We start from the raw sequence: 27,361 nt of genomic DNA on the forward strand, positions 1-27,361 counted from the left end.
CACATAATACTTGTGCTGTCACTGCTCACTGCTCAAATGAATGCGGTTTGGGTTAAATGGGAGAAGGACATCATATTACTCTGAATTAAAGTTCAAGTAATCACTTTTATAAAGACCTGTTATGAAACAGGTGAGATTTTCATGTTTTCAGCTCATGGTCTGTTCTTGTGATACTTGTTCTGGGGTGACTCAGAGTGAGATTTTCTCATGGACTAGACAGGCCTTTTGTACAGATGTGGAACGAGGTTATGCGGTAAGACTGCAGTGATACTTTTAGGGTTGCAAAAGTAATATCATATCGTGCTTTGTAGGTGTTCGCTAATTTCAATGGCATGATTCTTGTCAGAGACATGGTCCTTGTCACTTTTTTGGCCAAAATTCTGTTTGCACTCATCCCATTTTATTCTAGTGTTTTTCTTATATCACCACTAGTCTGTACAGATTCTAAGCCATTCTTTAATTTTCAATCATTTTCCACGGAGATGTATAATCAAATCAACACCAAATAGCCTCAGATACATGACTTCATCACCATATCTAACTTAACTAAGTTTAACTGCTTTGTTGCATAACTGGGCATTATTAAATATTGTGATGAAGGCAGCCCTTTTGAGTTGATCCTATGTGGACTGATCATATGTGGAATGGATGTGCTCTTTAAGGAGCGCCTTGTTTCACGTAATGTCATTAATGATGCCGATTCCACTGCATCTTTTTCTGCCTTAGTTCAACCTCTAGGTCTGCGCATGAAAGGACAGGTTAACAAGTGCCCGCCTGTACATCGAATGCAGCTACATCATTAAAACACTGACAAAAAAAAGAGTTAGAGGTGGACAGCTGATCGCTGGAGTGTTTAAGCAACTGGATTTGTTTCCCAAAGGCTTCTGTTTCATGTCCTAGGAGAGCCTTTGATGGATTACCTCCGATCCATAATGTACTGCACAGAATGGTCAAAAATGAAAAGACATTATAATGTTAAACACCAAGCTTTTGAGAAGCAGTTCGATTCTAATCGGATGGCTCCCAGCGCTTCCAGATGGGGAATAAGCAATATTAAAGACAAGAAAGCGCTACAGTCGTTTTCTTTATAAATGTCCGGATAAAACTGAAGACTACAGGTTTATAGTGTTCCGACAGATGTGAGCCATCCTCTAGCGTTACTCCCTAGTGGGAATGTGGCAGCGCAGTAGAGGGGCTGCATCCTGACGTCTGGCCAGCAGTCACGTAGTGAACGAAGGGGAACCGAGCCCCCTTATTACTTAGTTCACAGCGCCTTGTGCGGACGGCACACTAACGCAAAAAGCCGTGCACGTAACTTTGACAGCAAGGCTCCAGTTTCAGTATGTTAAACATCTGGTGCACAGCGCCGAAACAGATTTGCGACGCGTCTATTTAATTTGCACAACTGTTTTGGAACTGCGTTATTTTTTTAAAAAAATTCCGCTAATGTGATTTTTGCCCCATTGGAATGATGTGGACGTTTCATGACTGTATTGGAATTGTTTTCTTTTCCAGTTTCTGTATCCAGGTCGGTGTTTCCTTTAACGGTAAGCAGATAATCTCCGTACTCCGTAATGCTTGCGTTTTTCTCTGGTCATATATATATATAATATATATATAATCATTTGACATGACAGCAATACCTTACAATTAAAAATAATAAAACATAATACATTGCAGTGCTTGTTTTTTTTTTTTTTTCTTTTTTCTTTTTTAAAAAAGAGGACTGTGGGGGAAATGGTGCAGGGGAAAGTGTTCCAGCATCGGCGGATCAAATGCAACTGTTGAGCATGAAAATTAGGTGCTATGTGACGATCTGCCGTAATGTTGCTGGTATCCGCGGGCTCCGCAGCATCTGCGCTTTCCCTCTTCTTTTTTTCTTTAATTTATCCCTGACAAAAGAGGAACTTAGATTTAACATGAAGCGCGGCTCGCATTCAAAGTAGCCCATGGGCTGAAATTAGATTTCACCGTGTTAATGGAATGCAGTTGTTGTAGGACTGGACAGCTCCCTTTATTTCAGAATTCTGATTTAAAAATCCATCTGTTTATAAACTTCAGCTAGAACTAATATTTCCGGAAATTGTTTAAAATTATACATATTACGTTTTGCAGCTTCTACAATGATGATTCTGTTTGCAGATGTGCAAACACGAAACGAGACGTCTTGAAATAAGTCGATGCATGGGTGCCGCGTAAGGTTAAATGGCATACCCTTCGTAGCTGTTTATCTCTCTCTATGGAGTATTACGTATAAAATAATTCCAGGCACCTTTAAAACTGCCTGTTGCTTTAGAATCAATTTAATATATATTTTTAACAAACCGATATGTTTTAGCATAGGCCTATTAATATTTATATATAGGTAGCCTATCTGTTTAAAAAGCCAAGCCGTAGAGCTGACTGAATGGAAACTTCTTCAAAGTCGTATTAAAATATCTTGATATAGGGGAAATTAAGTTAAATTCATATCGCTTCTTGATTCGTGAGGTTTTGTGTTTAAATTCGGTCAGCCGGGCTTTTAGGTGCATGGTTTCGTAAGGTTTAGGGGAGAAGCCCATCTCCTTGTTGAAAGGAATTAATTAAGTATTTAAGAGATAAGCCCCAGGGCTCCGCCGATAAGGAGCGTATTGCTGATACTGGCCCTTCGTTGCGGATAATACGTGCGTGTGGAGCGGTGAATTTGCTTACTAACTGTGCTTTCTGATTTGCAGGAAAGTTTACTGAAATGCCGTCAAATGTTACTGCCAAGGAAGGTCAAAACATCGAAATGGCGTGCGCCTTTCAAAGCGGGACGTCCTCTGTTTACTTGGAGATTCAGTGGTGGTTCATTAAACCGCCGGAGGAGCGGAACGCCAGCGAGGGGGACAGTGACACGCAGGTCAGCATGGCGGTGCCTGACGCCTGGGATTAGGATACAGGATGGGAATCCGCTGGATGACTGCATGTTTTGCCATGTATTGCAGCTGCTTGCATACATCCTTTGCTGCGTAACAGTAGTTTTTGGAAATGCTGCAGTATCACCATTTGACCTTCTGGAGACAAGTAGTTTCCACGTTTAAGTCAAATTTGTACCCATGCTTTATCATTGAGATTTGAAGCTTTTATATGTATTTCGTGGAGTAGGAAAAAATATATAAAAACATACGAATACATTGTATTCAAGTAACTTTTATGTTGATCTTATAAAGTATGTGGCAATAGTTCAGAAATTTTACATAATACAATTTGTGGGAAAAGGGAATATTTATCTGTGTTATTATTCTATATTTATTATAATTTGTCACAGTTTATAAGAACAACACAGGTTTTCCACATTGTTTTGATATAACATTTCCTTGAACTTGATACCAAAATACTCTATATTTATTTTTCTTACACTAATGGTACATTAGTAAGTTTGTTTCCTGATGCACACCCAGAGTTTATCCTTCCAATATTTTTGCCAGTTTTCAGTTTTGTATTTGCATATTTGATGCGTTTATCTGTACCTGATGTTCTATGCCGTTTGGCTGTGCAGTATTCCATCATTCGGTATATTTAGAGACAGGTATTTGACGGGCTGTCCTCCTTTCCAACAAAGAACCAGGATATTTCCTTATGAATATGCCTCTTCCTGTACATGCTGCCTGTAACCAACTGAGACCGCAGTGAAAACCAGGTGTTAAGGGGAGCTGAAGGCAGTGGTGGCCAGGTTAAACCAGTATGTCGTGGCATTTTGTTTGTGATGGTACAGAATGTCATTATCATGTTTCTCTTTGACGGTATGCAATTTCTCAGATGTAACCAATGAAATATGTAACACATTTGTCTTCACACACTTAGGCAAATAGTTTCTTCTCGGTTCCTTAAATTCTGCAATAATTTTAACACTAAATTATACTGAAGTTTGACAAAATAAATTTCAGTGAACTCTTTAGAGAATACATATACTGAGGAATGCCTGAATTGTTCAGAGTTGACCTTCTGACCTATGTACAAATTATGGATAAGTATATAGTGTTGATGACTCTGCTTCTAACTCGTCTACGGCACTGTCACGATCTGCCACTTAATAAGAACCCCCATGAAAGCACCTCTGTAAACAGAAGAGAAAACCACTTTTCATAAACCATCATAAGTGCTTATTCCAGTCTTTATCTGTCACATATGACAAAAATGTGTTTATGATAATTGTTCAACAGAACTTAGAATATACCAATGGACCTATTAAATGTTGCAAATTCAGGCAGTTTCAAAAAGTGTGAGCTGCTCTTAACGTAGTAAAATGATCTCGCCCTCATCTGAGCTTAAATAAACAATCCACCTGTCATGTGTATGCAGAACACCCCCAATGGGGAATCCCAGCCCGTTTGAGATGCATGAAGAACTATTGTCGCAATGCTTATAAATGCCAAGATTAGGGTCTCAACATAGAGGGCACTGTTCTGTTATGTTTGGCTGTGCAGTGTAATGATCACTCCTCTCACTCTTAAGCTAAAGAGATGATTCATTTCTGCCTGGAGAAGGACTGCCGTGCAATCAAGTTAGTATGGACAGGTACAACGTGATAAAGCGAACTGGAAAATCTTCATTTAAATCTACTGCAGGTGAATTAATCGATAATTACGTCCTGTGTGCAGTGGTATATGAGAAAATGATGACTGGTTTGAAATCATTGCAAAATATATAAGAGATATCATAAGTCGTCATTTACATGTACTTTTTTCCATGAATATTAAATGTCATCCTAATGCAGATAAACGAGTAAGATACTGTATAAATGCAAGTGAGCGTTCAGTATAAGCATTCTTCTGTCTGTTAATGCTGAGATGCTGCTATGATACTCTGGAGAAATTATACTTTCTAATATTTTTCTTAGCATATTATAAACTCTCCCCACATGTGAAAGTTATGAAACAGGAGCCATTGTTCTTGAAAGGCACTAGAGCGGGGATCCTCCAGAATACAAGGAACCAACATGAAATTGTGGGATAGCAATATATCTGGATTCTTAAATCGTTAATGGACCATCAGGCGTAATATGTCAGCTGGGGTGTGATGGAATCTGGCAAAGCGGCCTAAGGGTTATGGGCTTGGCCCCATTGCATGATGGTTTCTGGTTCAAATCCCTTTGGGCGTTGCACTTGACTTAGATTGAACTGCTACAGCCTGACATTGTGCTGTACAAATAGGGGAGAAGGAATCGTCAGATGTTGCTTGTAATGTTACAGCATGTTGCCAGGACATAGTAATAACACCCGCTCCATACAAACCTGGAAAAAAATCAAATGGGAGTCGAAGTCTCACAGTAGACCCTGAGAAATTTCCAGTTGCGTTTTGGGCCAGCATGACACAGATGTAAATGCCAAATCCAGAAAGCTGGGATCAAAGAAATAAATACACATACACATACAGACATGGAAGTGAGGATTTAGGATGAATGGATGTTCATTTTCATGGGAGGAAATGGCTGTAGGTGATGAAGTCTGATTTAGTGGGAAGAGATCCATAAGAACATACCAGGAAATATTGCGCTTTGTTGAGAATGAGAGTGCAGGTGGGACTAATCAATGGAGGTAAACCTGGTCACATGGCGATTTCTGGCTTGGGGCCAGGTGCTCTTGATAGATATTATTGAAGAAGGTACATTATTGGCCAAAACTGTGGAAACACTTCCAATTTATGAGATTGCAGAACTTTATTCCAGTTACTTATTTAATCGTCCAATGTATGATATTTATAAACATTCTTTGATTGAATATTTATGTAGTACTGTTTAAAGTGTAATGTCAAAAATGTGTTTCCACAATTTTGGCCACTAGCGTAGCCATTTGCATGATACTGAGGCTATTCTGGAGAGTTAGCCACACCAGCAAACCCAACCCAAGTCCCATGAAGGATGCATTTTTCTCTAGCATGAGGTAGCTAAGTGCTATTTTCTGGACCAGACTGCAGAAACTGTCATCCAGGTAGCTTAGAACATAGACTAAGGGCATCCTCCTCCCAGAGAATGTTGATCTCTCAGCAGTGGGTCTGCACCTGGTACGCAGGGACATTTGTCATGACAGAGTGATGTGTCAATGGGCCGTTGGCCCCGGGTAAGAGGAATGGCCAACAGAGAGAGGTTCATAACCTCATTTCTTAACTCTGCCTAGCATCTTCTCTCTGCTTGAACCTGTTTCCATTATCTGACTGGACCTACAGCTCTGCAATGAATATGCGTGGGAGTTTAGTCTAAGTACAGGAAATGCCACGGCCATACAATCTCACAGCCGAGCAGTAAAGAAAAGCCAGTTTTTCAAAAAAGCTTCCACTTCAATACACTTTCAAGTGTCCTATAGCATGAGGCCACAGGCCTTGGTCAGCCACTTGTCTCTTGGGTTGGGTTTTGGTTTGTAAGAAGCAGGACCCGAACAGAGCCACTGCAGAATGAACCGTCATTTAGTGTGATGTCTTTGGCTGATGGTACGGTGAGAAGATTTTGAATAAGTGTAAGCTAAAGTGTTCTAGCCTGATATTAAATACTTTAACATTTTGAGGGCTAATGGCAATGTTGTAGCACTTACTGTAACACAGGGTTTGAGTGGAATGCTAACCAGTCATCATGTTAAATACCTTAGAAACATTTCGCTGCATTTCTAGTATCAGTGACTCTGACAGTGACAAAGAGTTAAATCTGTCCAGCAACATGAGTCTCTGGTGAATGAGGGATTTAGCATTTCCCCACTGGCTTCCCCATGTGAATTTTAGACTTTGATTGCTTAGGTGGCCTCTTTCCCAGCATGCACTTGATTATAGATTTTACTTAAAGTCTTCCATTGTGACAGCCATCTAAGTTTAATTATCTAACTGCTACTTCATCGGTGGTAATTGGGCACAAGGGAGCACAGAAATGACATGTATTGTGTGTCGTGCTCTGTGGGGGTATCGATTTAAAAACAGACAATTCTGTACTCTTTAGAAATACAGTATATAGGGGTAAAAAGATGTTACCATTGAGACACATGAATAAAATCAGGGTCATGTGAAAATCATAGGGAAAAAGTTCAGTGCCGGAACAAAACATTCTTTATGGTGGAGATTAACCTGTCACCCTCAAGAAAAAAAATGTTTTTCGAATATTTTACCTCCTAAATCCTCTGTTAAAAGTTCGTTCAGGAGCAAGCAGCCGTGGACACCATTATAAACATTAAACTCACCCGCGATGTCCACCATGTATTCTGAATGAAAGTTTTAGAATTATTTTTAGCAAAAAAAAATGAAACACATTGTCTTGTACAGTGTGTACATGGACACATTGTTTTAGTTTGTCCTCAATAGAAATAAATTCAACATTAGGAGGGTATACAGCTTTGGCACCATATGTTCATCAAGATCAGCAACAGACTGATTGTTTTGCACAGATGTAATTAGCTAGTTGTATAATTAGGCATGTGGCTGTGCATAAAGAAACACAGAGGAAAAGGGATGTAAACACAATGCCATTAGTACAAGTTCCACAGTCTGACATATGAAACATTCATAAACATAATGTCACCATAATCAAACAGTCGGCCTTTGATTTTTTTTACATCGACTTTTCATTAGTTATGAAAATGTGTTTATTTAGCGATCCTACATCCAAGCACTTGTGTGATTAAATGTGCTCAGTGTCTTATTAAGCTGTAGCGCTAAATCTCATAGGTGGAAAATGAAATGACAAGTGAAAAATGCAAATGAGATATACATGAATCAGATTATCAGATCACTTGCAGAAACAATGGTTTTTTAATATATTTTCTTTACACATGGTAACAGTGTTGATGTTAAAGAGGGCAATTTAAATCAGACTTCGTAAATCTAGTATAGCTTGATTCATAAAGGGAGCATAAGTACGGACAATTTCATTATCAGTATCCAATAAAACATGTCATTTGTGTCTCTCCTGGGCAATATTGTAAATAAAATATGGGCTTAAGATGGAACATTGCAAGCTGTGATTGTGTATTTTGACCACCTGCATCTACATAGCATCCAACAGCACCAGCATTCAGTAAAACCTGTAACAGTTGAGCATCATTAGTTACATTAAATATCCTCGATAAATCAATAGTTTGAGATAAACAGTCTGACTGTGAAATTTCATTGTGGATAATAAGCACTGCTGCAGATAATGTGCTATCTATCATACCGTTTAAATCCACCTTTTACAGAAATTTTGGAGGTGTTTTTGAGGATATTTCTTGATTCTTAGCAAAGACGTGAAATGGGCACAGGAAAAGAACTGCTATTTTCTAGTAAGAATTGGTCCATTAAAGTGATCTGACCATTAAGTGTAAGATATCCATCAACCCTCACACATCCATAACGAGGTATTCAATGCTGGAGTTCCTGGAGCCTATTCTAAGATGTATGGAGCTTAAGGTTGGGGAGCACCTTGGCTGAACGCTTGTCAAGTTCATTACATCTGAATTCAAAATTTAAGGAAATCTAAATTGGCTGTCCCTACAGATTTTTACAGGTCAGTAAGAATTATGATTAAAACAACATAAGAATGGATGTCTCTGTCTGTCAAATGCAGCAGATTGTCATTCGATAAACCAGAACTTAAAAGGGGTAGATTTTCGGGCATGGATCTGAAATAAATAAAAAAGTTTTTTTTTTAAAAATTAAAAAAAAATCAGTGAAGTACATTTGTTCGTAAAAAAATTCTGTCCTGTCTTAAATGAATGAGGGAGACAGGGTTTCATGTTTTAGTCCAGTAGGCATTTCTTTGACATATCGAGATCGAAAGGAAATCATTAAGTGCCTCAGGCTTTTGCTAATCACACTATGGAGACTGTTTGTTTACAGTATGTGTAAATGGGACTTGAAACTAATGGACGGCAATATCGAAATCAGGAAGCTGGAAATTCCTATCTAAAATATTCTGCCAATTAAATAGGCTTTTAAAAGCCTTTTGTGGATATAATAATCCTTTGTTGGGTGGCGCAGTGGCACGCACCTCAAAGGTTCTGCGTTTGATTCCTGCTCTGCTTGTCTGGAGTTTGCATGCTCTCTCCTTTCTGTGCAAGATTCCTCCGAGTACTGCTCCTCTCAGTGCAATAGCATGTGTTTTAGGTGAATTGTGCTTAGTATGACTTGGCCATAGTGTGTGATTGTGTGGGGATGGATGGATGGTTGGAGGGATGGATGGACAGACGGACTGTGTTTTATGCTGACCACAATGCAATGATCACTGATAAGAACAGATAGCAGTAGAACTGAAATTGAATATGGTGGTTTTTAAAATTACACCGAGTGAGGCTGATCTGCAGGGAATTTGGCATTTCATGTCAAACGCTGGCAATTACCCAGCACTCTCATGCCGGGGACGGCCGTTCGCAATTGAAACATGTTTCGAACTACTATCTTTGCCACTTAAGCAAAACCAGATAGCAGATGGCATTTTAGAAGTTGTAAAGGTTTGTAGAAGATGAACAAGTATAAAGTTCACTTTGCATACAATAATTTTTGATGGATGAAGATTAATTGCTTAATTAGGAGCAATCCCATTGAACGTCCCTTCAACACACCGTGGTTCCTACTTTCTGATACATTTTGCTGAGTTCTTCCCTATATTTGACCTTGATTTGTTTGTTTCGTCCCATTAGTAATAATGTAACATCAGATGTGTTTAAAAAGTATGCCTGATCCTAGCTGACCCATTCATTTTCAGTCCACTGTGCATTAAATACAATGGTCAACATACAAGAAAATTAAATGCACATGACCAATGAACATGCACCATGGCAAGCTGCAGAAGTCTGTGATTCGTCCAATAGTTCATCTCATGCCATTTTTATGTAGACCTCAGCTATACCAAAACCCATGAATCTTATAGTCTTAAACTACATGTGACTAAATGAGCAATTCTTGTCAGATAACATGATTTCACTTCCTAGAAGAACATTTTTTGAACAACTTGATCATTAAACCCAGCGTGTTCTTTTTCCCACTAACTTTGTTTTTTAAATAATGCACAAGTATATTATTAGTGTCCAAGCATTGTTATACAGTTTTACATGGTAAGGATGTTTTTTTTTCCTTGTTTCAGCTTAGTAATACCAGGACAGCACAACCACACAGCTCATAAAAATGTCATACTACAATTCTGTCAAATCAGAATACAAATAGCCGTTCATACTTTGGGCAGTAATCCTGGTCATGCATAAAACATGCGGTGCCGTGTACTTCTGACAGTCAGGCACTTGTCACTGACCGGCTCCACTCATCTGAATCCTCACTTCAGGACCTTACACATAGGGCTTCCCAATAATGGGTAGAGTTAATGAGGGCACATCCTTGATAACGACTATTGATCTCTGCCTCAATAAAAGAAGACACATTTGTAGCCAATGCAATTTCCCAGGGATCACAAATCCAGTGTAGGTGTCTGTGTTCATTTTATGAGTTTGTGCTTCCTCGGAGTCTTTCAGTTAATGATCTCTTTGTTATTCAAAGCGTAAATGTTGACTTCGTTCCGCAAGGAAAAATTATAAAGACAAACCAGAAAAACACCCGAGTTAAAACTAATTCAGCTGTTATCATAAGATAAATTACACTGGAAACCAGAGCTATACAGATAACTAGATAAAATTATATATAAAGTATATACAAGAACAACAATAATAATACTTAATAATAACAATAAGAATTAATATTGTAATAAAACACTATAAATTAATAAATCAATAAAATAAAAGAAAATAAGATAGCTTCAGAAGCAATGCAATCATATCCATGACTTTAATGTACATCATTAGAATTGGTACCAGGTGTCATTTTGTAATTAAGCACTTGTACAGTATGGGCTTAAACATGCCAATTAATATATTTACAAATAAATAATGTGTTATAGTGATGTGCTGTTATGTAGCAGCACATTATCTGAACATGACACAGTCAATCATTACAATGCAAATTGTGAAATTTACCATTCTTTGGTTGTTATTATCAAGTAGACGTGGAATCTGTGGAGCATGTAAAATTATCACTGAATATCCTTTGCGAAAGTGTTTATGCATCTATGGCACACGTGATTAAGAACGATCAGCTATACTATGGCGGGAAAAGGTCAGCATCTTAAGGAATGAGATTTTGTCTACCACCTATCTGCTGTTTCCTGTTGGAAAGCCGACCATCTTCTGGCATCCTGGAAATAATGTCCTTCATTCTAAATGTAAGTGGGTGTAATTTAACAATTAAGGGTCATCAGGACGACACATAAATGTGCTTTTCCTATAACAGCATAAAGTACTTATTTCAGTTCCATAATGTATGCATTAGTCATTAAGAGTGCATTTCATGACATCACAAGCAGTAAAAGACTCACTAGTAATCTTGTAATATCATTGCAATGTCTGGAAACAGCCTCAGCAAGCTATCCTACACCTAAAAATCATGATATATCTAATGCCTTATTTCCAGCTGAACTACTCCTAATTTCATGCATTTATCATAAAGCACCACCAGCATTAAGCAATTAACCACTAGGATATACCTTCACAGCCTTCACTCATCAAATCCCATCGTGTCCAGAGTACTGGCTGATAAATGAATCTACCTCCTGCTCCCATCATCAAAGTGATCCACGCTGCTTCCTCTACATGCAATACATCACCGTGTAAGCACTGTCCGCCACTGTTAGCCAGCCAAAAGCAACCGAAACAATCAGTCAGAGGTCCAATCACAAAAAGCATCATAGCGTTACAATCATCTTAAAGGTAAATGCATGGTACATTAAGATTCGATTTAGTCAACGGCGATTGTTGACAATATAACCTGTTAACCACCACAAGACATACGGGTGCATTTCACAAAACTGACAAAGATGTGAAAGGATTTATGCAGCTTGTTCTTATTGCAGTTTTGAAGCTAGTTCTACACTTTAATTTCTCATTTCATAAAATATTTACTTATATTTTGATACAATGTGTACAGTGCTCACAGAAAGTCCTTGGGACGCCTGCTTAATTCTGCAAAAATGTTCATCATAACAAAAGTCTATTGACAAGCAATGATTAGCATATCTGCACATATCTTTTGCACAGACAATTTCTTTTTATTAAGTCTCATAACTGTTTGACTGACTCAGTTCTCTTTTTGCCATTTTCCTATTAATTGCATTTCTAGTCATTAGCTCCCAAAGGGATACTAAACATTAATGTCTGGTGTTTAATGTTATTGTAAAGGTGCTACTAATTAAAAAACACCCAGTGAGACTGCTTGTCAATGCAGTTAACTCAGAACAGCTCTTTCACAACTATAATTCGAGTTTCAATTTATCACTACTTGAAGTTTTACTTAAAACTACTAATGTGATGTCTGTTACTTGCAGACAAATCATTGAAGTAATGTTTTTGTTATAAAACCAATACATTTGCAATATTTTTGCTGGATTAGGCAGGCGTCCCAAGAGCACTATATGTTGTGAAACCTTAACAAATATAGTATTTGAGTGGGTAGCATGTTGGCTCAGTGGTTTCGATTCCATTCCCTTGCATTTTCTTCCCGTGTCTAAGTGAAAAACGCATTTAGCGGGATTGTTTTGTGCATGTACATCCAAGCAACAGACCGAATACCATCTATACTCAATGTGTCCTGGTATACGCTCCCGACTCACTGTAACAACATTTTGGATAAGTGGCTGTGGAGAGTCAATGAGTAATTGTTAATATTTGCTACACAGATCCTACTCAATGAGGCAAAGCCTACTTTTAAACACTGAGGAATGGGACAGCTCTTAAAACGGATGTCTCTAACCCACTTGGCTATGTTCATTGTGAATTGGGTTATTTTGTAGAAAGATCCAAGTAACTTATCATAGAAAGACCTCCTCTGTCTGTGAAGGCATTGCTATATCTTCTGTAAAGCTTGCCAACGCCATGCCCTGGCGTGCTGACACGTTTGAAAAGCAGGCGGCACAATCTCCTGGGCTTCGTGAGGTTGTTTATTCAGCGACAGCTCCAGAGGGATAATCTGGGTAGGAGATGGCAGGAGATGTCCAGGAGGCACTTTGGCACGCTCGGTCAGGCCTTCAGAGCCGGGACCGAGTGCTGGCCGTCGCGGCTTGTGAGTGCTGCACTCGGAGGGTGCTTGGTAACACTCGAGGCCTCTCACGCAGCGGCTATGAAGTAGCGGTGTATGGCGTGGCATGCAAATACCTCTCTCTGAGAGCTGGTGGAGCACTAATTAGATTCTGGAAGAGGGGACGCTCTTGATAGATGTGTTTACTGAGAGAGGCTGCAGAGATTTGGCACTTGGTAGGGTGAGGGTGCAGTCACATGCATTACCTTACTTAGCTCTTCATCACTGCGTAAACACTGGTTCTATGCCGTGCTAAATGAGAACTGCGGAAGTTCATGAATTGTCTGATTGCTTTTTTCCTGCTTATTCAATTGAATTGAATTTTCCATGTATGAACCTGGTATAGTGTTCTAACAAATGTTTTATTAATGGGACACAATGTGGTATGTTCTTTAATTTTCTGTTTAGTACATGTTTTGTTTTGTGTTTCTTTTTTTAGACAAATCTAGTTAGATATTTTTTTTACATAAAACAGATTATCTTGTATGTTCTGTGGACTGCATTGCACTGTAAATGTAGTTATAGACGATGGATGGATGGATGGATGGCTAGAACTTGCTAGATAATTTCATTTGGTAATACTTTATCTGATGGGGTAGAAGTACTTAGTACTGTAATAACTTAGTTACTACTGAAAAACAGATCATGAACAAATATAGTCACTACTTGTGACTATACTTGATACTTGTCAGGATTCATTAATGATGAACAAACATGAGATCAGTATTTAACTTGAGTTATTCATGACTTGTTCCTTCAGTGGTTCCTTCAGTAGTTCAGAAAGGATTACAGAATTAACAGATATATTAAGATATCTAGTAATTGCATGAGATGAATTATGCATCATGATTCATTAATGATAAATTAATATGAGATCACTATGTAAGTAAGACTTAGTTTGTGGTTAATTAATACATAAATAATAGTGTAATACTATATTATTTGTGCTCCATCAAGTAAAGTGTTTGTTTTAAGGGAGTGAGGTAAATGATCACTATCTGATGTCAGGTACCCGGCCTTCTGTGAGGTGAAGAGGCTGAACGACAGAATCACACAGAATGATCACTCAATAACCAGTTTGTTGGGTACACCTGTTTGTTAATGCAAAGAGTCTGCAATCAGCAGGCTACAATTGAATACATACAACATGCAGACAGGGTCCAGTGATCAGTTGCTATATATTATCACAGCTAAGACAAATGATTTTAAATCGAGTTTCCAGCATCAGAAACAGCCATCCTCCTGGGATTTCCCTGCACTACAGTGTCTAGAGTTTACAGAGAATTGTGCATTAAATAGAAAAAAACTTTGAGTTAGGGCAGTTCTGTGCCAGAAAACACCTTTTTAATGAAAGAGGTTAGTTAAAGCTAACAGGAAGTCCACAAGTGCAAAAATAACTACTCAGTACAACTGTGGCGTACAGAAAGGCTTCCCTGAATTGACTGTGTACCCTTGAAGTGGTTCTGGAGATGAAATGGGTCCTACCTGGTATTATGTATCGTTATCTAATAAAGTGGCCCCTGACCATGTGCACAATAATGCAGACTCCACTGGCCTCATGTTCAACCCAATGAACCAGATCTTCTGAGAAGCTGTCTGCTTTGAATCCTCTAAGCATATACTGTAGGTCACCTTCACCTCGGCACTGAGAGTCAATGTGTCTTGATCAATGATTGCAGTTTGCTGAAGATCCTTGAATATGTCCTGATGTTCCTAGCATATGTCTGCTGGAGTGGTCGTGCTGCTGATGCAACGAGGCTAGCAGGCAGGAAGCTACAGTAACCTGGAATTTCGGCAGGGGAGGTGGTCCTCTTGGGACCAGAGATTTTATGGGTAAATTTCTCTGAGAGAGGTGGGGTGGTTCAAACTAGTTATTTTACTAAACGGATATGTATCCAACAGAGTTGGGTAATTCAGGTCCAGAGAGTAGAAGTCCAGACTGGGATTTTGTTTTCTACCAATCAGTTGAGCATAAAGAATCACAGTATTCAACTGGCTGGTTGAAACAAAATCCTGGTCTGGATTTTTACTTTCTGGACCTGAATTACCCAACTCTGGTACCCGATAAGTAGTACTACAGTATGTAGCTACGTGCCAGGTAGGGCTGCTATATGTGCAAATGCTGTGATGAGATTACTATATAATATTTATATTAGCTGTGATGGCTGGATTTCATTTTCATCCATCAACACTACTTTTAGACATTCCAGCATGTTGCAAATTGATGGAAAATGTTTTGAAGGGTTGCATAAAAGGTCAAACCTTAGTGTGGAATTGTGTGTCTATTCCCATTTAGTGATTTTCTTAAGTCATTGTATAGATCACTTGTAACCTTTACATAACAGGCAACATAGATGTTATTCATATAGAACTTGTGATATGTCAAACGACGGCTTTGTTATCGTGGAATGTTGCTTAGAATACTGAGAGACCACACATTGCAGTCTCCCTTAGAACCACCAAAAGGTTACGAATGATCTAGGGCTGACGATCCCTGTAGGCTCTGTGTATGTTTACATTAATGTGTGATACTGTAGCCCAAGAGTACACTGTCAGTCTCTGTCAGTCTGTATTAAAAACCAGTCAACCCCACTGATAGTAAGAATCACAGGAGTTAACCTGGGAAAACAGCAGCAGCAAACAGTGAAACACTGAATTAGTTTTGAAGCCACAGCGGGAGTCAAGTAACAACAAGAAAGGGACTCGTAATCAGACAATTTGTGGTTCAGTTTTTAGATGGATTAGTCTTATTTATCATTAATTGCTCCTTTCAGGCTAAAGTCCAACTTCATAAATATTTTTAAATTGTAAGTTACGACAGTTAGAAGCATTGACTGAGAAGTTAAATGTAAACCACTCAAAAATTATTTTAACAGCTGTGAGAGTTTTTGAATTTTTTGGAATAGAATTTTTAAGCAGGTTTGATTCAGGAAATTGATTCTGCCTGTAATATTTATTTATTTTATTTGTTTATATCTCAGTTTTAATGCAACATGGGAAAAGAAGTGTTGCTTTGCATTGGTGAAAAGATATTATAGCAATTAAACAGCATGATGCATGTGCACATGCCATGTTATGACTCAGTAATCACTTTCAGTGCAAAGTAAATATATTAGGTAAAATGTATTTATATATAATTTATTGCTGTCATTTTAGCTTGGTACTGGCAATCAGATTAGATGCAGCTGCCCTGGATAAAATCTGTTTTATATATATTAAAAGGGTATTTGGATTTTATCTCCTTCAAAGGTGGTAAAAAAAATCTTAAGTTTATATAACAATTGGCATTTTAATAACTGGCAGCAGTTTTGGCAGGAGAGTGGACTCCTTGTTCCTAGGTAACAGAGTAACCCTTTCATTTGGACTCGCTGAGAAGCTTTGAAAGGGTCTTTGATCTTTTTGTATCACTGGCTGAATTTCATGAAGGTGGCAGTTAGATGGGTAGGTGCCACCATCTCTGTGCTGTTATCCTGCTGTCAGCATCTGTTCTGTGCTTCTGTAAATGCTTTCAGATTAAATTCCCAATGATTGCTGCCATGATACTTTTGGTGTCCAGAGAGTAAAAATCCAGACCAGGATTTTGTTTCAACCAACAAGTTGAATACTCTGTGACTGTGACTCTTTGTGCTCAACTAGAGTTTAGATTCTCTGCCCGAGGCCGAGCCCAGACTTGACCCGACCCGACCCGTGGGCCGGGTCGGGCCGATATTTCCTGCCACTATCTTCGTTTTTTTTTTTAAATCATTACTTAATTAGCCTAATTGGGTGGAGAGCTATGCCATAATTATAAATGTAGCTCCCTCCCGTAAGACACGAGCACAAGAGTCCTTTGCATTTAACTGAGCCGACGGTTTATTCGAAAGACAGTGGCTTCGTTATTATCACCATCATGGCAGACGTGAGAACTAAATACAGATACGGAAACACAAAATCAAGCACATTTACTTACAATATTAGCTAACAAACATTGAAATTAAAATGAAATATAAACATAAATAACAATAAAGACAGCTTAGAGAATTCATATACAGTTAACACGAGCCTCAGTTAGCATTTACATGGCTAAATACAACAAACTTAACTAAAACTTAATTAACACATACCTCGTTGGCTGCTTACGGAAGGATTTAACCTTTTTCTTAACCCTTTACTTAAAGTTCGATGCCGAGCACACAAACTGGTTCCAGCAGCAAGCGAACTGGATAAGTGAAAACGTGCTTTTCTTCTAAACGTGTCTCAATAATAGCGGACATCAGAACAACAGTTCCGCTATTACCTATTTTGTTTAAAAATATTCTAAAACTTATCATATTTATTAAATATGCCATCCAAAGTTAATTACTTGTTCATTTTCTGTGTTTATCATTGTTCACGTTTTTGTTTCATTCGGATCTATTTGCGATCCATTCTGAATAAACAAACAATGCAGTTTACATGCTTCGTCCTTGTTGCATTTTTCATTAAGATAAATCTAAACTAATTTCTGTAGTTCAAACAACTTAGAATTGTAGTTGAGAACGTCTGTTACAACGGCTCACGTATTAAAAAATAGTCGGGTTTAAATCGGGCTCGGGCTCATAATTACAGTTAATGTGTCGGACCGGGTCGGGCTCGGACACAAGGTGCACGGGCTCGGGTAGGATCGGGTTTAATTTTTTGGGCCCGATCTAAGCTCTATGCTCAACTAGTTGGTTGAAATAAAATCCCGGTCAGGACTTTTACTCTCTGGACCTGAATTACCTAACGCTGATCAGTTACATCATTATCATTGTACCCTTGTTTGCATCATTGTTTTTTTTTGTTACATTGGTCTAAAGCAAATTAGCAGCAAGGTTAGGAATGTGGGAAGGTTTAATAAGCTTTTTGTTGTTGCTGCTGTTTAAATAATTGAGATTGGCAGTCACTGAGATCAAGACTGAATGTGATATAAAGAATCATCATGTACAAACATGTAGGCTAAACTCGCATTGTTCCTGACTACTAAGCCATATGTGGTTCCCAGTAGTGATGATGCATCATGCCTGGAAAATTCTCAGTAGGAAATGGCAATGGTAGCCTTTGTTCTATTGCCAGAATTGGCCGAGTACTTTTGAATGAAAGTTTATTGTCTGGAACTAGAATAAGTGGAACATTGATAATAATGTGTCTCAAAGGCCTGTTATTTTATGAGTAGTTTGCTGGTGGGAAAAAAATTAGGAAAAAAATGTAAATCTTGCAAAAATTGTTGTCTTTTGGGAAAAACTGAAAATCCATGACTTTAAACGATTTAAAGATTCCAAATGTCTCCAAGATACTAAAGAATATTTCTCTCTCTCTCTCCTTTTATTCGTGCTCTTCCTGATTGAATTCACCCACCCCTTGCTTCTTGAAATATACATTTTTATTCAGCAAAATATCCAGATTATTATTTTAAATTGATAATATTGCTACGTTAGCATTGGGCTTTGCTGCAACAGAACAGAAGAGGTACCGGTACGTTCATGAGATATATCTGCTCCTGTTGTGCATGCTCAGCCAGAGAGCAGGCTGTGAATGGCAAGCCGATACTGTAGCCATCTCAGGTGGTTCCTATCCTTATATTTATCGAGCAGATGGAAATGTGACTTGCTAGACACCAAACTTTATGGCCTAAAACAATGGGGGGGGGGTTATATTGGAACTGCCTCCAGCGCTGATATCTGTGATTGCTGACCGAGGCCACATCTCCTGGGTGGGAGTCATTTGAAGCTGCCAGTCATGGATGGAAGCCAAAGGTTGTGTCCAAATATTTAATGGAGGTCTGAGGCATCAATCAACCTGGGACATCCTGCTGAGTCTTTGCTATAAGCTGGACTGTTTATGTTTGTTCTCGTGCTCACCTCCGCCCCCCCCCCCCCCCCCCCACACACACACACACAGACACAAACAGAAGCTGGTCCCCATAAGGGCAAAGAAAGGGGTAATCATCACATTGTGGGGATATTGTGTCCGCATAAGGTCAGGTATACCCACTCACTCACACACACACACACATATTGCACATCTTACCTGATATGAATTGCTATAAAACCATAAGAACATAAGAGATTTACAAACGAGAGGAGGCCATTCGGCCCATTAAACTCATTTGGGGAGAACTTAACTAATAGCTCAGAGTTGTTAAAATCTTATCTAGCTCTGATTTAAAGGAACCCAGGGTTTTAGCTTGCACTGCACTAGCAGGAAGACTATTCCATACTCTAACTGCACGCTGTGTAAAGTGCTTTCTCAAATTCGTTTTAAAATGTTCTCCCGCTAATTTCCACTTATGGCCACAAGTTCTAGTATTTAAACTAATATTGAAATAGCCATTTGGCTGAACAGCATCCAGAACCATTAGAATCTTATATACCTGGATCATGTCCCCCCTTAATCTCCTTTGCTCGAGGCTAAACAGATTCAGCTCAGCTAACCTCTCCTCATAAGACATTCCTCTAAGACCAGGAATCATTCTCGTAGCCATCCGTTGCACCTTTTCCAAGGCAGCAATGTCCTACTTAAGGTATGGTGACCAAACCTGCACACAGTATTCTAGGTGGGGACTTACCAAGGAATTATATCGTAGCATCACTTCCCTTATCATTAATAATAATCAAGGCTTTTTATTGTCCATCCATTTTCAAACCACATATCCTGGTCTAGGTCATCAGAGGGAGAAACTGATCACGTACTACTACTACTATTAATAATAATAATAATAATAATAATAACAACAACAACTAGAGGAGGGGGAGGAGTTATTCTCGACTCATTCCACAAAAATGTGGTGGGTGTCTCTAAATTTCTCATGATGTGTAAGAGTGTCAATACCCTGCAATGGACTGGCATCCCATCCAGGGTGTCCCTCTCCTTGTGCCCTGTGATGCACTGGCATCCCGTCCAGGGTGTCCCTCTCCTTGTGCCCTGTGATGCACTGGCATCCCGTCCAGGGTGTCCCTCTCCTTGTGCCCTGTGATGCACTGGCATCCCGTCCAGGGTGTCCCTCTCCTTGTGCCCTGTGATGCACTGGCATCCCGTCCAGGGTGTCCCTCTCCTTGTGCCCTGTGATGCACTGGCACCCATCCAGGGTGTCCCTCTCCTTGTGCCCTGTGATGCACTGGCATCCCATCCAGGGTGTCCCTCTCCTTGTGCCCTGTGATGCACTGGCATCCCATCCAGGGTGTCCCTCTCCTTGTGCCCTGTGATGCACTGGCATCCCATCCAGGGTGTCCCTCTCCTTGTGCCCTGTGATGCACTGGCATCCCATCCAGGGTGTCCCTCTCCTTGTGCCCTGTGATGCACTGGCATCCCATCCAGGGTGTCCCTCTCCTTGTGCCCTGTGATGCACTGGCATCCCATCCAGGGTGTCCCTCTCCTTGTGCCCTGTGATGCACTGGCATCCCATCCAGGGTGTCCCTCTCCTTGTGCCCTGTGATGCACTGGCATCCCCTCCAGGGTGTCCCTCTCCTTGTGCCCTGTGATGCACTGGCATCCCATCCAGGGTGTCCCTCTCCTTGTGCCCTGTGATGCACTGGCATCCCATCCAGGGTGTCCCTCTCCTTGTGCCCTGTGATGCACTGGCATCCCCTCCAGGGTGTCCCTCTCCTTGTGCCCTGTGATGCACTGGCATCCCATCCAGGGTGTCCCTCTCCTTGTGCCCTGTGATGCACTGGCATCCCATCCAGGGTGTCCCTCTCCTTGTGCCCTGTGATGCACTGGCATCCCCTCCAGGGTGTCCCTCTCCTTGTGCCCTGTGATGCACTGGCATCCCATCCAGGGTGTCCCTCTCCTTGTGCCCTGTGATGCACTGGCATCCCATCCAGGGTGTCCCTCTCCTTGTGCCCTGTGATGCACTGGCATCCCCTCCAGGGTGTCCCTCTCCTTGTGCCCTGTGATGCACTGGCATCCCATCCAGGGTGTCCCTCTCCTTGTGCCCTGTGATGGACTGGCATCCCATCCAGGGTGTCCCTCTCCTTGTGCCCTGCAATGCACTGGCATCCCATCCAGGGTGCCCCTCTCCTTGTGCCCTGTGATGCACTGGCATCCCATCCAGGGTGTCCCTCTCCTTGTGCCCTGTGATGCACTGGCATCCCATCCAGGGTGTCCCTCTCCTTGTGCCCTGTGATGGACTGGCATCCCATCCAGGGTGTCCCTCTCCTTGTGCCCTGTGATGCACTGGCATCCCCTCCAGGGTGTCCCTCTCCTTGTGCCCTGTGATGCACTGGCATCCCATCCAGGGTGTCCCTCTCCTTGTGCCCTGTGATGCACTGGCATCCCATCCAGGGTGTCCCTCTCCTTGTGCCCTGTGATGCACTGGCATCCCCTCCAGGGTGTCCCTCTCCTTGTGCCCTGTGATGCACTGGCATCCCATCCAGGGTGTCCCTCTCCTTGTGCCCTGTGATGCACTGGCATCCCCTCCAGGGTGTCCCTCTCCTTGTGCCCTGTGATGCACTGGCATCCCATCCAGGGTGTCCCTCTCCTTGTGCCCTGTGATGCACTGGCATCCCCTCCAGGGTGTCCCTCTCCTTGTGCCCTGTGATGCACTGGCATCCCATCCAGGGTGTCCCTCTCCTTGTGCCCTGTGATGGACTGGCATCCCATCCAGGGTGTCCCTCTCCTTGTGCCCTGCAATGCACTGGCATCCCATCCAGGGTGCCCCTCTCCTTGTGCCCTGTGATGCACTGGCATCCCATCCAGGGTGTCCCTCTCCTTGTGCCCTGTGATGCACTGGCATCCCATCCAGGGTGTCCCTCTCCTTGTGCCCTGTGATGGACTGGCATCCCATCCAGGGTGTCCCTCTCCTTGTGCCCTGTGATGCACTGGCATCCCCTCCAGGGTGTCCCTCTCCTTGTGCCCTGTGATGCACTGGCATCCCATCCAGGGTGTCCCTCTCCTTGTGCCCTGTGATGCACTGGCATCCCATCCAGGGTGTCCCTCTCCTTGTGCCCTGTGATGCACTGGCATCCCATCCAGGGTGTCCCTCTCCTTGTGCCCTGTGATGCACTGGCATCCCCTCCAGGGTGTCCCTCTCCTTGTGCCCTGTGATGCACTGGCATCCCCTCCAGGGTGTCCCTCTCCTTGTGCCCTGTGATGCACTGGCATCCCATCCAGGGTGTCCCTCTCCTTGTGCCCTGTGATGCACTGGCATCCCATCCAGGGTGTCCCTCTCCTTGTGCCCTGTGATGCACTGGCATCCCATCCAGGGTGTCCCTCTCCTTGTGCCCTGTGATGCACTGGCATCCCATCCAGGGTGTCCCTCTCCTTGTGCCCTGTGATGCACTGGCATCCCATCCAGGGTGTCCCTCTCCTTGTGCCCTGTGATGGACTGGCATCCCATCCAGGGTGTCCCTCTCCTTGTGCCCTGTGATGCACTGGCATCCCCTCCAGGGTGTCCCTCTCCTTGTGCCCTGTGATGCACTGGCATCCCATCCAGGGTGTCCCTCTCCTTGTGCCCTGTGATGCACTGGCATCCCATCCAGGGTGTCCCTCTCCTTGTGCCCTGTGATGGACTGGCATCCCATCCAGGGTGTCCCTCTCCTTGTGCCCTGTGATGCACTGGCATCCCCTCCAGGGTGTCCCTCTCCTTGTGCCCTGTGATGCACTGGCATCCCATCCAGGGTGTCCCTCTCCTTGTGCCCTGTGCTTCCTGGGGGTAGACCCAGGCTCCCTGCAACCTTGTAATGGACATGGCTATAGAGCATGTGACAGAATACTGTTAGTAACTCCTAAAAATATAATTCATGTTTGGTGTCTGAGGAGTCACTGTTCTGGAGGCCTGCCAACATCATGAGATGGTAATGCAGCTATGCTCTATTCAACAAGAAGCAGAGCTGACCACCCTAACTCCATGACCCCTCCTCTGTTTATGATGGAGACAGATAATGACGCAATGCTCCATTTGATTCCTAGAGATGGATCATGCCAGTCAGATGAGAATGTTAGAGGGTAGTATCCTGGGCTCATTGAAGGCGATCTCTGAATCAGAGGTGCAGCTACAGTATTTGACACCGTCACTGTTTGACAGTCTGTCACAGTAAACTTCTTAGTAACGTTAGCTTGCAGATCATGACTCAGATTGCCCAAAGTAAAAAAGAAGAGTGGGCTTTCACTATAAAGATAGTAACCTCTTTTAAACGTGCTTACACTTGAAATATTTGGTAATTCTTTACATTAAGTGCACCTTCATAAAGCTTTAATGATGCATTTGTGGGATACTCAGTGCACCTTCAAAAAGCATTCCTAGAACATGCATATTCAGCATGAAAGTATACCTTAATACCCTAACACATCTTAACTGCTTTAATATACATTAATAACAAACATTACAAGATAATATGATTATAATATTTCTTATCATCATACAATGTTTGTATCATTAATGTATATAAAAGCTGTTCATATATGTTAGGATGTTAAAGAATATTTGCATGCTGCTTACGAGTATTCTGTGAATGCATTATGAATGAACTATGATGGTGCAATCAATGTAAAGCGTTTCCAAATATTTTCAACATTTTTTTGCAATTTATTAAGAGCTAGGATGCTATGTCATTCTTTCCCTGAGTATTTAAAAATGTTCCTATTAGTTCAGAAATGAGGAAAAAAAAAATTGTGCAGGCAGACAGAAACAGGAACGCATTGCATTGTTTCAAGCTACCTCCCTGACTAAAAAGACATCCACGATTACAATGTAATAAAATTTCACCAGCAAAATTTTTGACAGCCCATAAAGCAAGAAGCCAGTTTATAATGTTGATTACCAGAAATGACGAATGCTGGAATTTATGCCTGAATGTATAATTGAAATGCTAAATTCATTATGGTATAATTAGCTTCAGTAGTAGGCTAATGCATTTTCTCGGTTAAATGTATGGTTCTTTTGATAGTTTGCTAAGCACCTGTAAGTGAAACACATCTCATTGAGATGAAGTATCCCATAAAACTGAAATTCAGCACAGTGCAAAAGGGACCTAGATTAAGGGAATTATCTTATTTTACAACCTTAGCAAAGAGATGTGCTGTTCGGATTCAAAGCTACTTTTATCCACCAGCTTTGTTTTGATGCATTTTTTATTTGGACATCAATTTTCTGCAGGTTTGGTCCCTTACATGAAAAAGCACGATGCTCATTTAGAAACTGCATTAATCTGAATGTGTAAACTAAATGATTAATTAAAGAGCGGTTTCATATAGTAATGACTAGCAGTTACCCTTTGCTATGCCAGTATTTATATTGCAAATGTAAATCAGATACTGTACTGTAGCTCAAAAGCATTAGTCAATGACAGTAAGAACCATAAGAGTTTTTCATGTGCTCTGTGAATCGGTCGGAACAATGTAGAAATGAGAAAAGAAGAATGTTTGTCATAGGTGCAGTTAGCATTAGCATGGTTGGCATTTGGGCTGCACACGCATGTGCCCGCCCTAAGCCTTCATCCTAACATGGGCATGTTGGCAGTGCTGCCTGTCTTGTTGTCATCCTACAAACCAGGAACCTACACCATGTGTAACTAAACTGTAATCTCTTTCTATTGAACTAGAGTCCTGGCCTACTTTGTTGCAAGTGTAGTAATTCTGCACATTAATATTTTACTTCTCTTTGAATATGAGGTGTGGCTAAGTGATTTGGAACTCTGTGCATGTCAACAGTAGCTTGCTAGTTTGACAGACTGATACTGCCATTGTGCCCTTGAGCTAGACCCCCACATGTGGTCTAGGGATGCTGGCAGTCCCTGCACTGTGACACCCAAGATTACTCTCATCTTTATATGTGTCTGTGTGTCCCATGGAGAGCAAAACGGTATAGATAAAATATTTTCTCCAGAAATATTTAGAATTTAATAATATTTTGTTTTGAGTAATTTTTCTGCAGATGTGTTTGAAATTTCATAATGGGTGTTGTATCTATTTAAATAAAAATGGTCTTAAATGAAAACAAGATATTTTTATGTTCTTGTAAGCTATGCAGAAATATGAGTCATGAACACACTCCAGCTACTATCTGTCTGTTCATATGTACACGAATAATGAGTTGGTTGTTATTGCTACTGTATATTTCACACTGTATTTCTATCAATGTGGACACTGCACATAGTGTAAAATATTGGACATTTTATAAGTGTATCTCTGTTAATTGTATTGTTTTAATTGGGGGGGGGGGGGGGCATTTGGAAGTTGGTTTAATTCTTTCCTGGTTTAAGTTTCTTTCTTGATGCCTCCTGGGGACTGAAGAAATTGGATTTTCCACACCTGCAGGGAGGGCTTATGACTGATTACTTTGCACAAATACTACAGAATTCCTGAACTCTCATTGCTGCTCATTTTTACAATTGTCTTCCAGGTTCGTTTAATTGAAGACAAAGGGAAAATATCTACTGAGGATTAGAGAGCAGCTTTGCTTCTGTGATTATTGTCATTTCACTGATTGCTGTAATGGTTGATGCTGGCCAAGGATCCAGTTTCCAATCTCGTTATCTGACTTTTTTTCAGAGAAAGTATAAAAAATAAAATAATTGTAACAAAATGCATTTTTTTAAATAGGCATCAAATAATTAAATGCGGACTCTTTCTTAATAACCACTTATCAGCATTACCTACTTAATCTTGAGGTTTTTTTTTTAATAAAGGGCAGACTGAAGGGAGAAAGTCTTTACTCAGCAAAATAGTTTTCTGGGCTTAAGTCCACTTGGCATCATTTTTCAGAATAAATGACTCATGTCCCCAGACTTGGGCTGTTGCTTGGAGCCTACACACTGCCCCTAGTGTCAGCAAAAAGTAAAACGCTTTAGAGGCAAATAACCTGCAGTAGTCAAGGAGCCAGCTTGTGTTTTTAACAACTCTCCTGCTTCATATCATCATGGATTTAAGTCAGGCTGTATTTTCCTCTCCTCACAGAAATGACATGTCTTCATTTCGACTTCTGTCTGTATGGGTGTTACGTTTCGCTGTGCATCAGCTTCTGCAGGGCAAACGGTCAGGTGCAGCCATTTCTAACAGGTGCATTGAAGTCGAACCTGTTGTCAGGGTGCACTTCCGTATCTTCAGATGGTTAATTAAAACATATAAACGGCACTCTGTCTTCCCGCATGAAAGCACACAGATTGAATCTAAATTGTTTGTAAACTGGTTGTTAAGTATGGGAATAGACAAATATTGAGCGAATAATATTTTCAAAGAATAAAAAATGATTTTAAAATGGCAGAATGGTACTGCGACTAGCACTGCCGCCTCACGTCTTCGGGGTTGGGGAGGGCCAGGGGGTGGGGGGAGTCAGCTGTTTTGAATGCTTGAATGATCAATATTTCTTTCAAATACGTTGCACACCGCTATGCAAATATGACATATATAAAATGTATAATATAAAAAAGTAGTGTACTGTATTTCTTTGTGCACCCATCCCCCCCCCCCCCCCCCCCCCCCCCACCGTTTTGTGTCATGAGATTCATCCTGATTTTATACTGGATAAGTGGCTTGATGACAGATAAATGATCTTGTACCTCGGCATATCTGCTTTTTCTCAAACGTAAACAGAAGTTAAACAGGGTCAATATTAAATGTTTTATGCCATCATCACTTTAGTGTGCCAATTCCATATTCAATAAGAATATCAATAAACACTGTTAAACAATATTTCTACTAAAGCTCAATATTCAACTGATTCACTCAAGCACATGATTCTGCAACACGTTATTTTTACAGGCAAATGATTCCGAAACACATTGTTTTCTGAGGCAAATGATTCTGGAACACATTGTTTTTTTCAGGCAAACAGCACACTAGCTTTCCCTATAACATGTTATTGAAAAACTGGTTTTCATTTAAATGTGTTGTTTCCAAATCAATTTAAAATTTATTTGTGGTGAACCCAAACATACAACATACATGTAAAATGCCTTACCACCTGCTCCTGAGACTACACTTAAAAATTAGAAAGACTGAATAATGAAAAAGATAAAGCATGAAAATGTCAAATTAAACAAAATATGAAAGCAATATATAAATATATGTATTTACATAAGTCAGAAAGATGTAAAATGATGGATGCCTTAAATAGTGCCGTGATAGTAGAGAGTGTGGGTAGGGCCGTGTTTAGGCCCTGGAATTTTTATTTTTTTTATAGCTCCGAACCTGTCCTGCCAACGGAAGGTTACATTCCCCTTTAAATGGTGGGGTCATAGCATAGGTTGGCAATGGTCAGATACGTTCGACCATTTGAACATTGGAATCTGATCGGAAAGTCACTGTATTCACTTAAATGCTGGCTACTTTAGGCTAG

At 40.8% G+C, this 27,361-nt stretch overlaps 1 protein-coding gene across 1 annotated transcript in view; it reads left to right on the forward strand.

Moving 5' to 3' along the window:
* Positions 1–846: 846 nt before the first annotated feature.
* LOC111854411 (V-set and transmembrane domain-containing protein 2A) overlaps positions 847–27,361 on the forward strand; it is a 37,010-nt gene continuing 10,495 nt past the window's right edge. The window contains exons 1-2 of the mRNA XM_023832335.2: positions 847–1,547; positions 2,715–2,881. Coding sequence (XP_023688103.1) covers positions 1,469–1,547; positions 2,715–2,881 — 246 coding nt within the window. The 5' untranslated portion in view covers positions 847–1,468. The remainder of the gene's footprint in view (positions 1,548–2,714; positions 2,882–27,361) is intronic.

This window comes from Paramormyrops kingsleyae, chromosome 15, assembly GCF_048594095.1.
Source record: "Paramormyrops kingsleyae isolate MSU_618 chromosome 15, PKINGS_0.4, whole genome shotgun sequence".
Classification (NCBI taxonomy): Eukaryota; Metazoa; Chordata; class Actinopteri; order Osteoglossiformes; family Mormyridae; genus Paramormyrops; species Paramormyrops kingsleyae.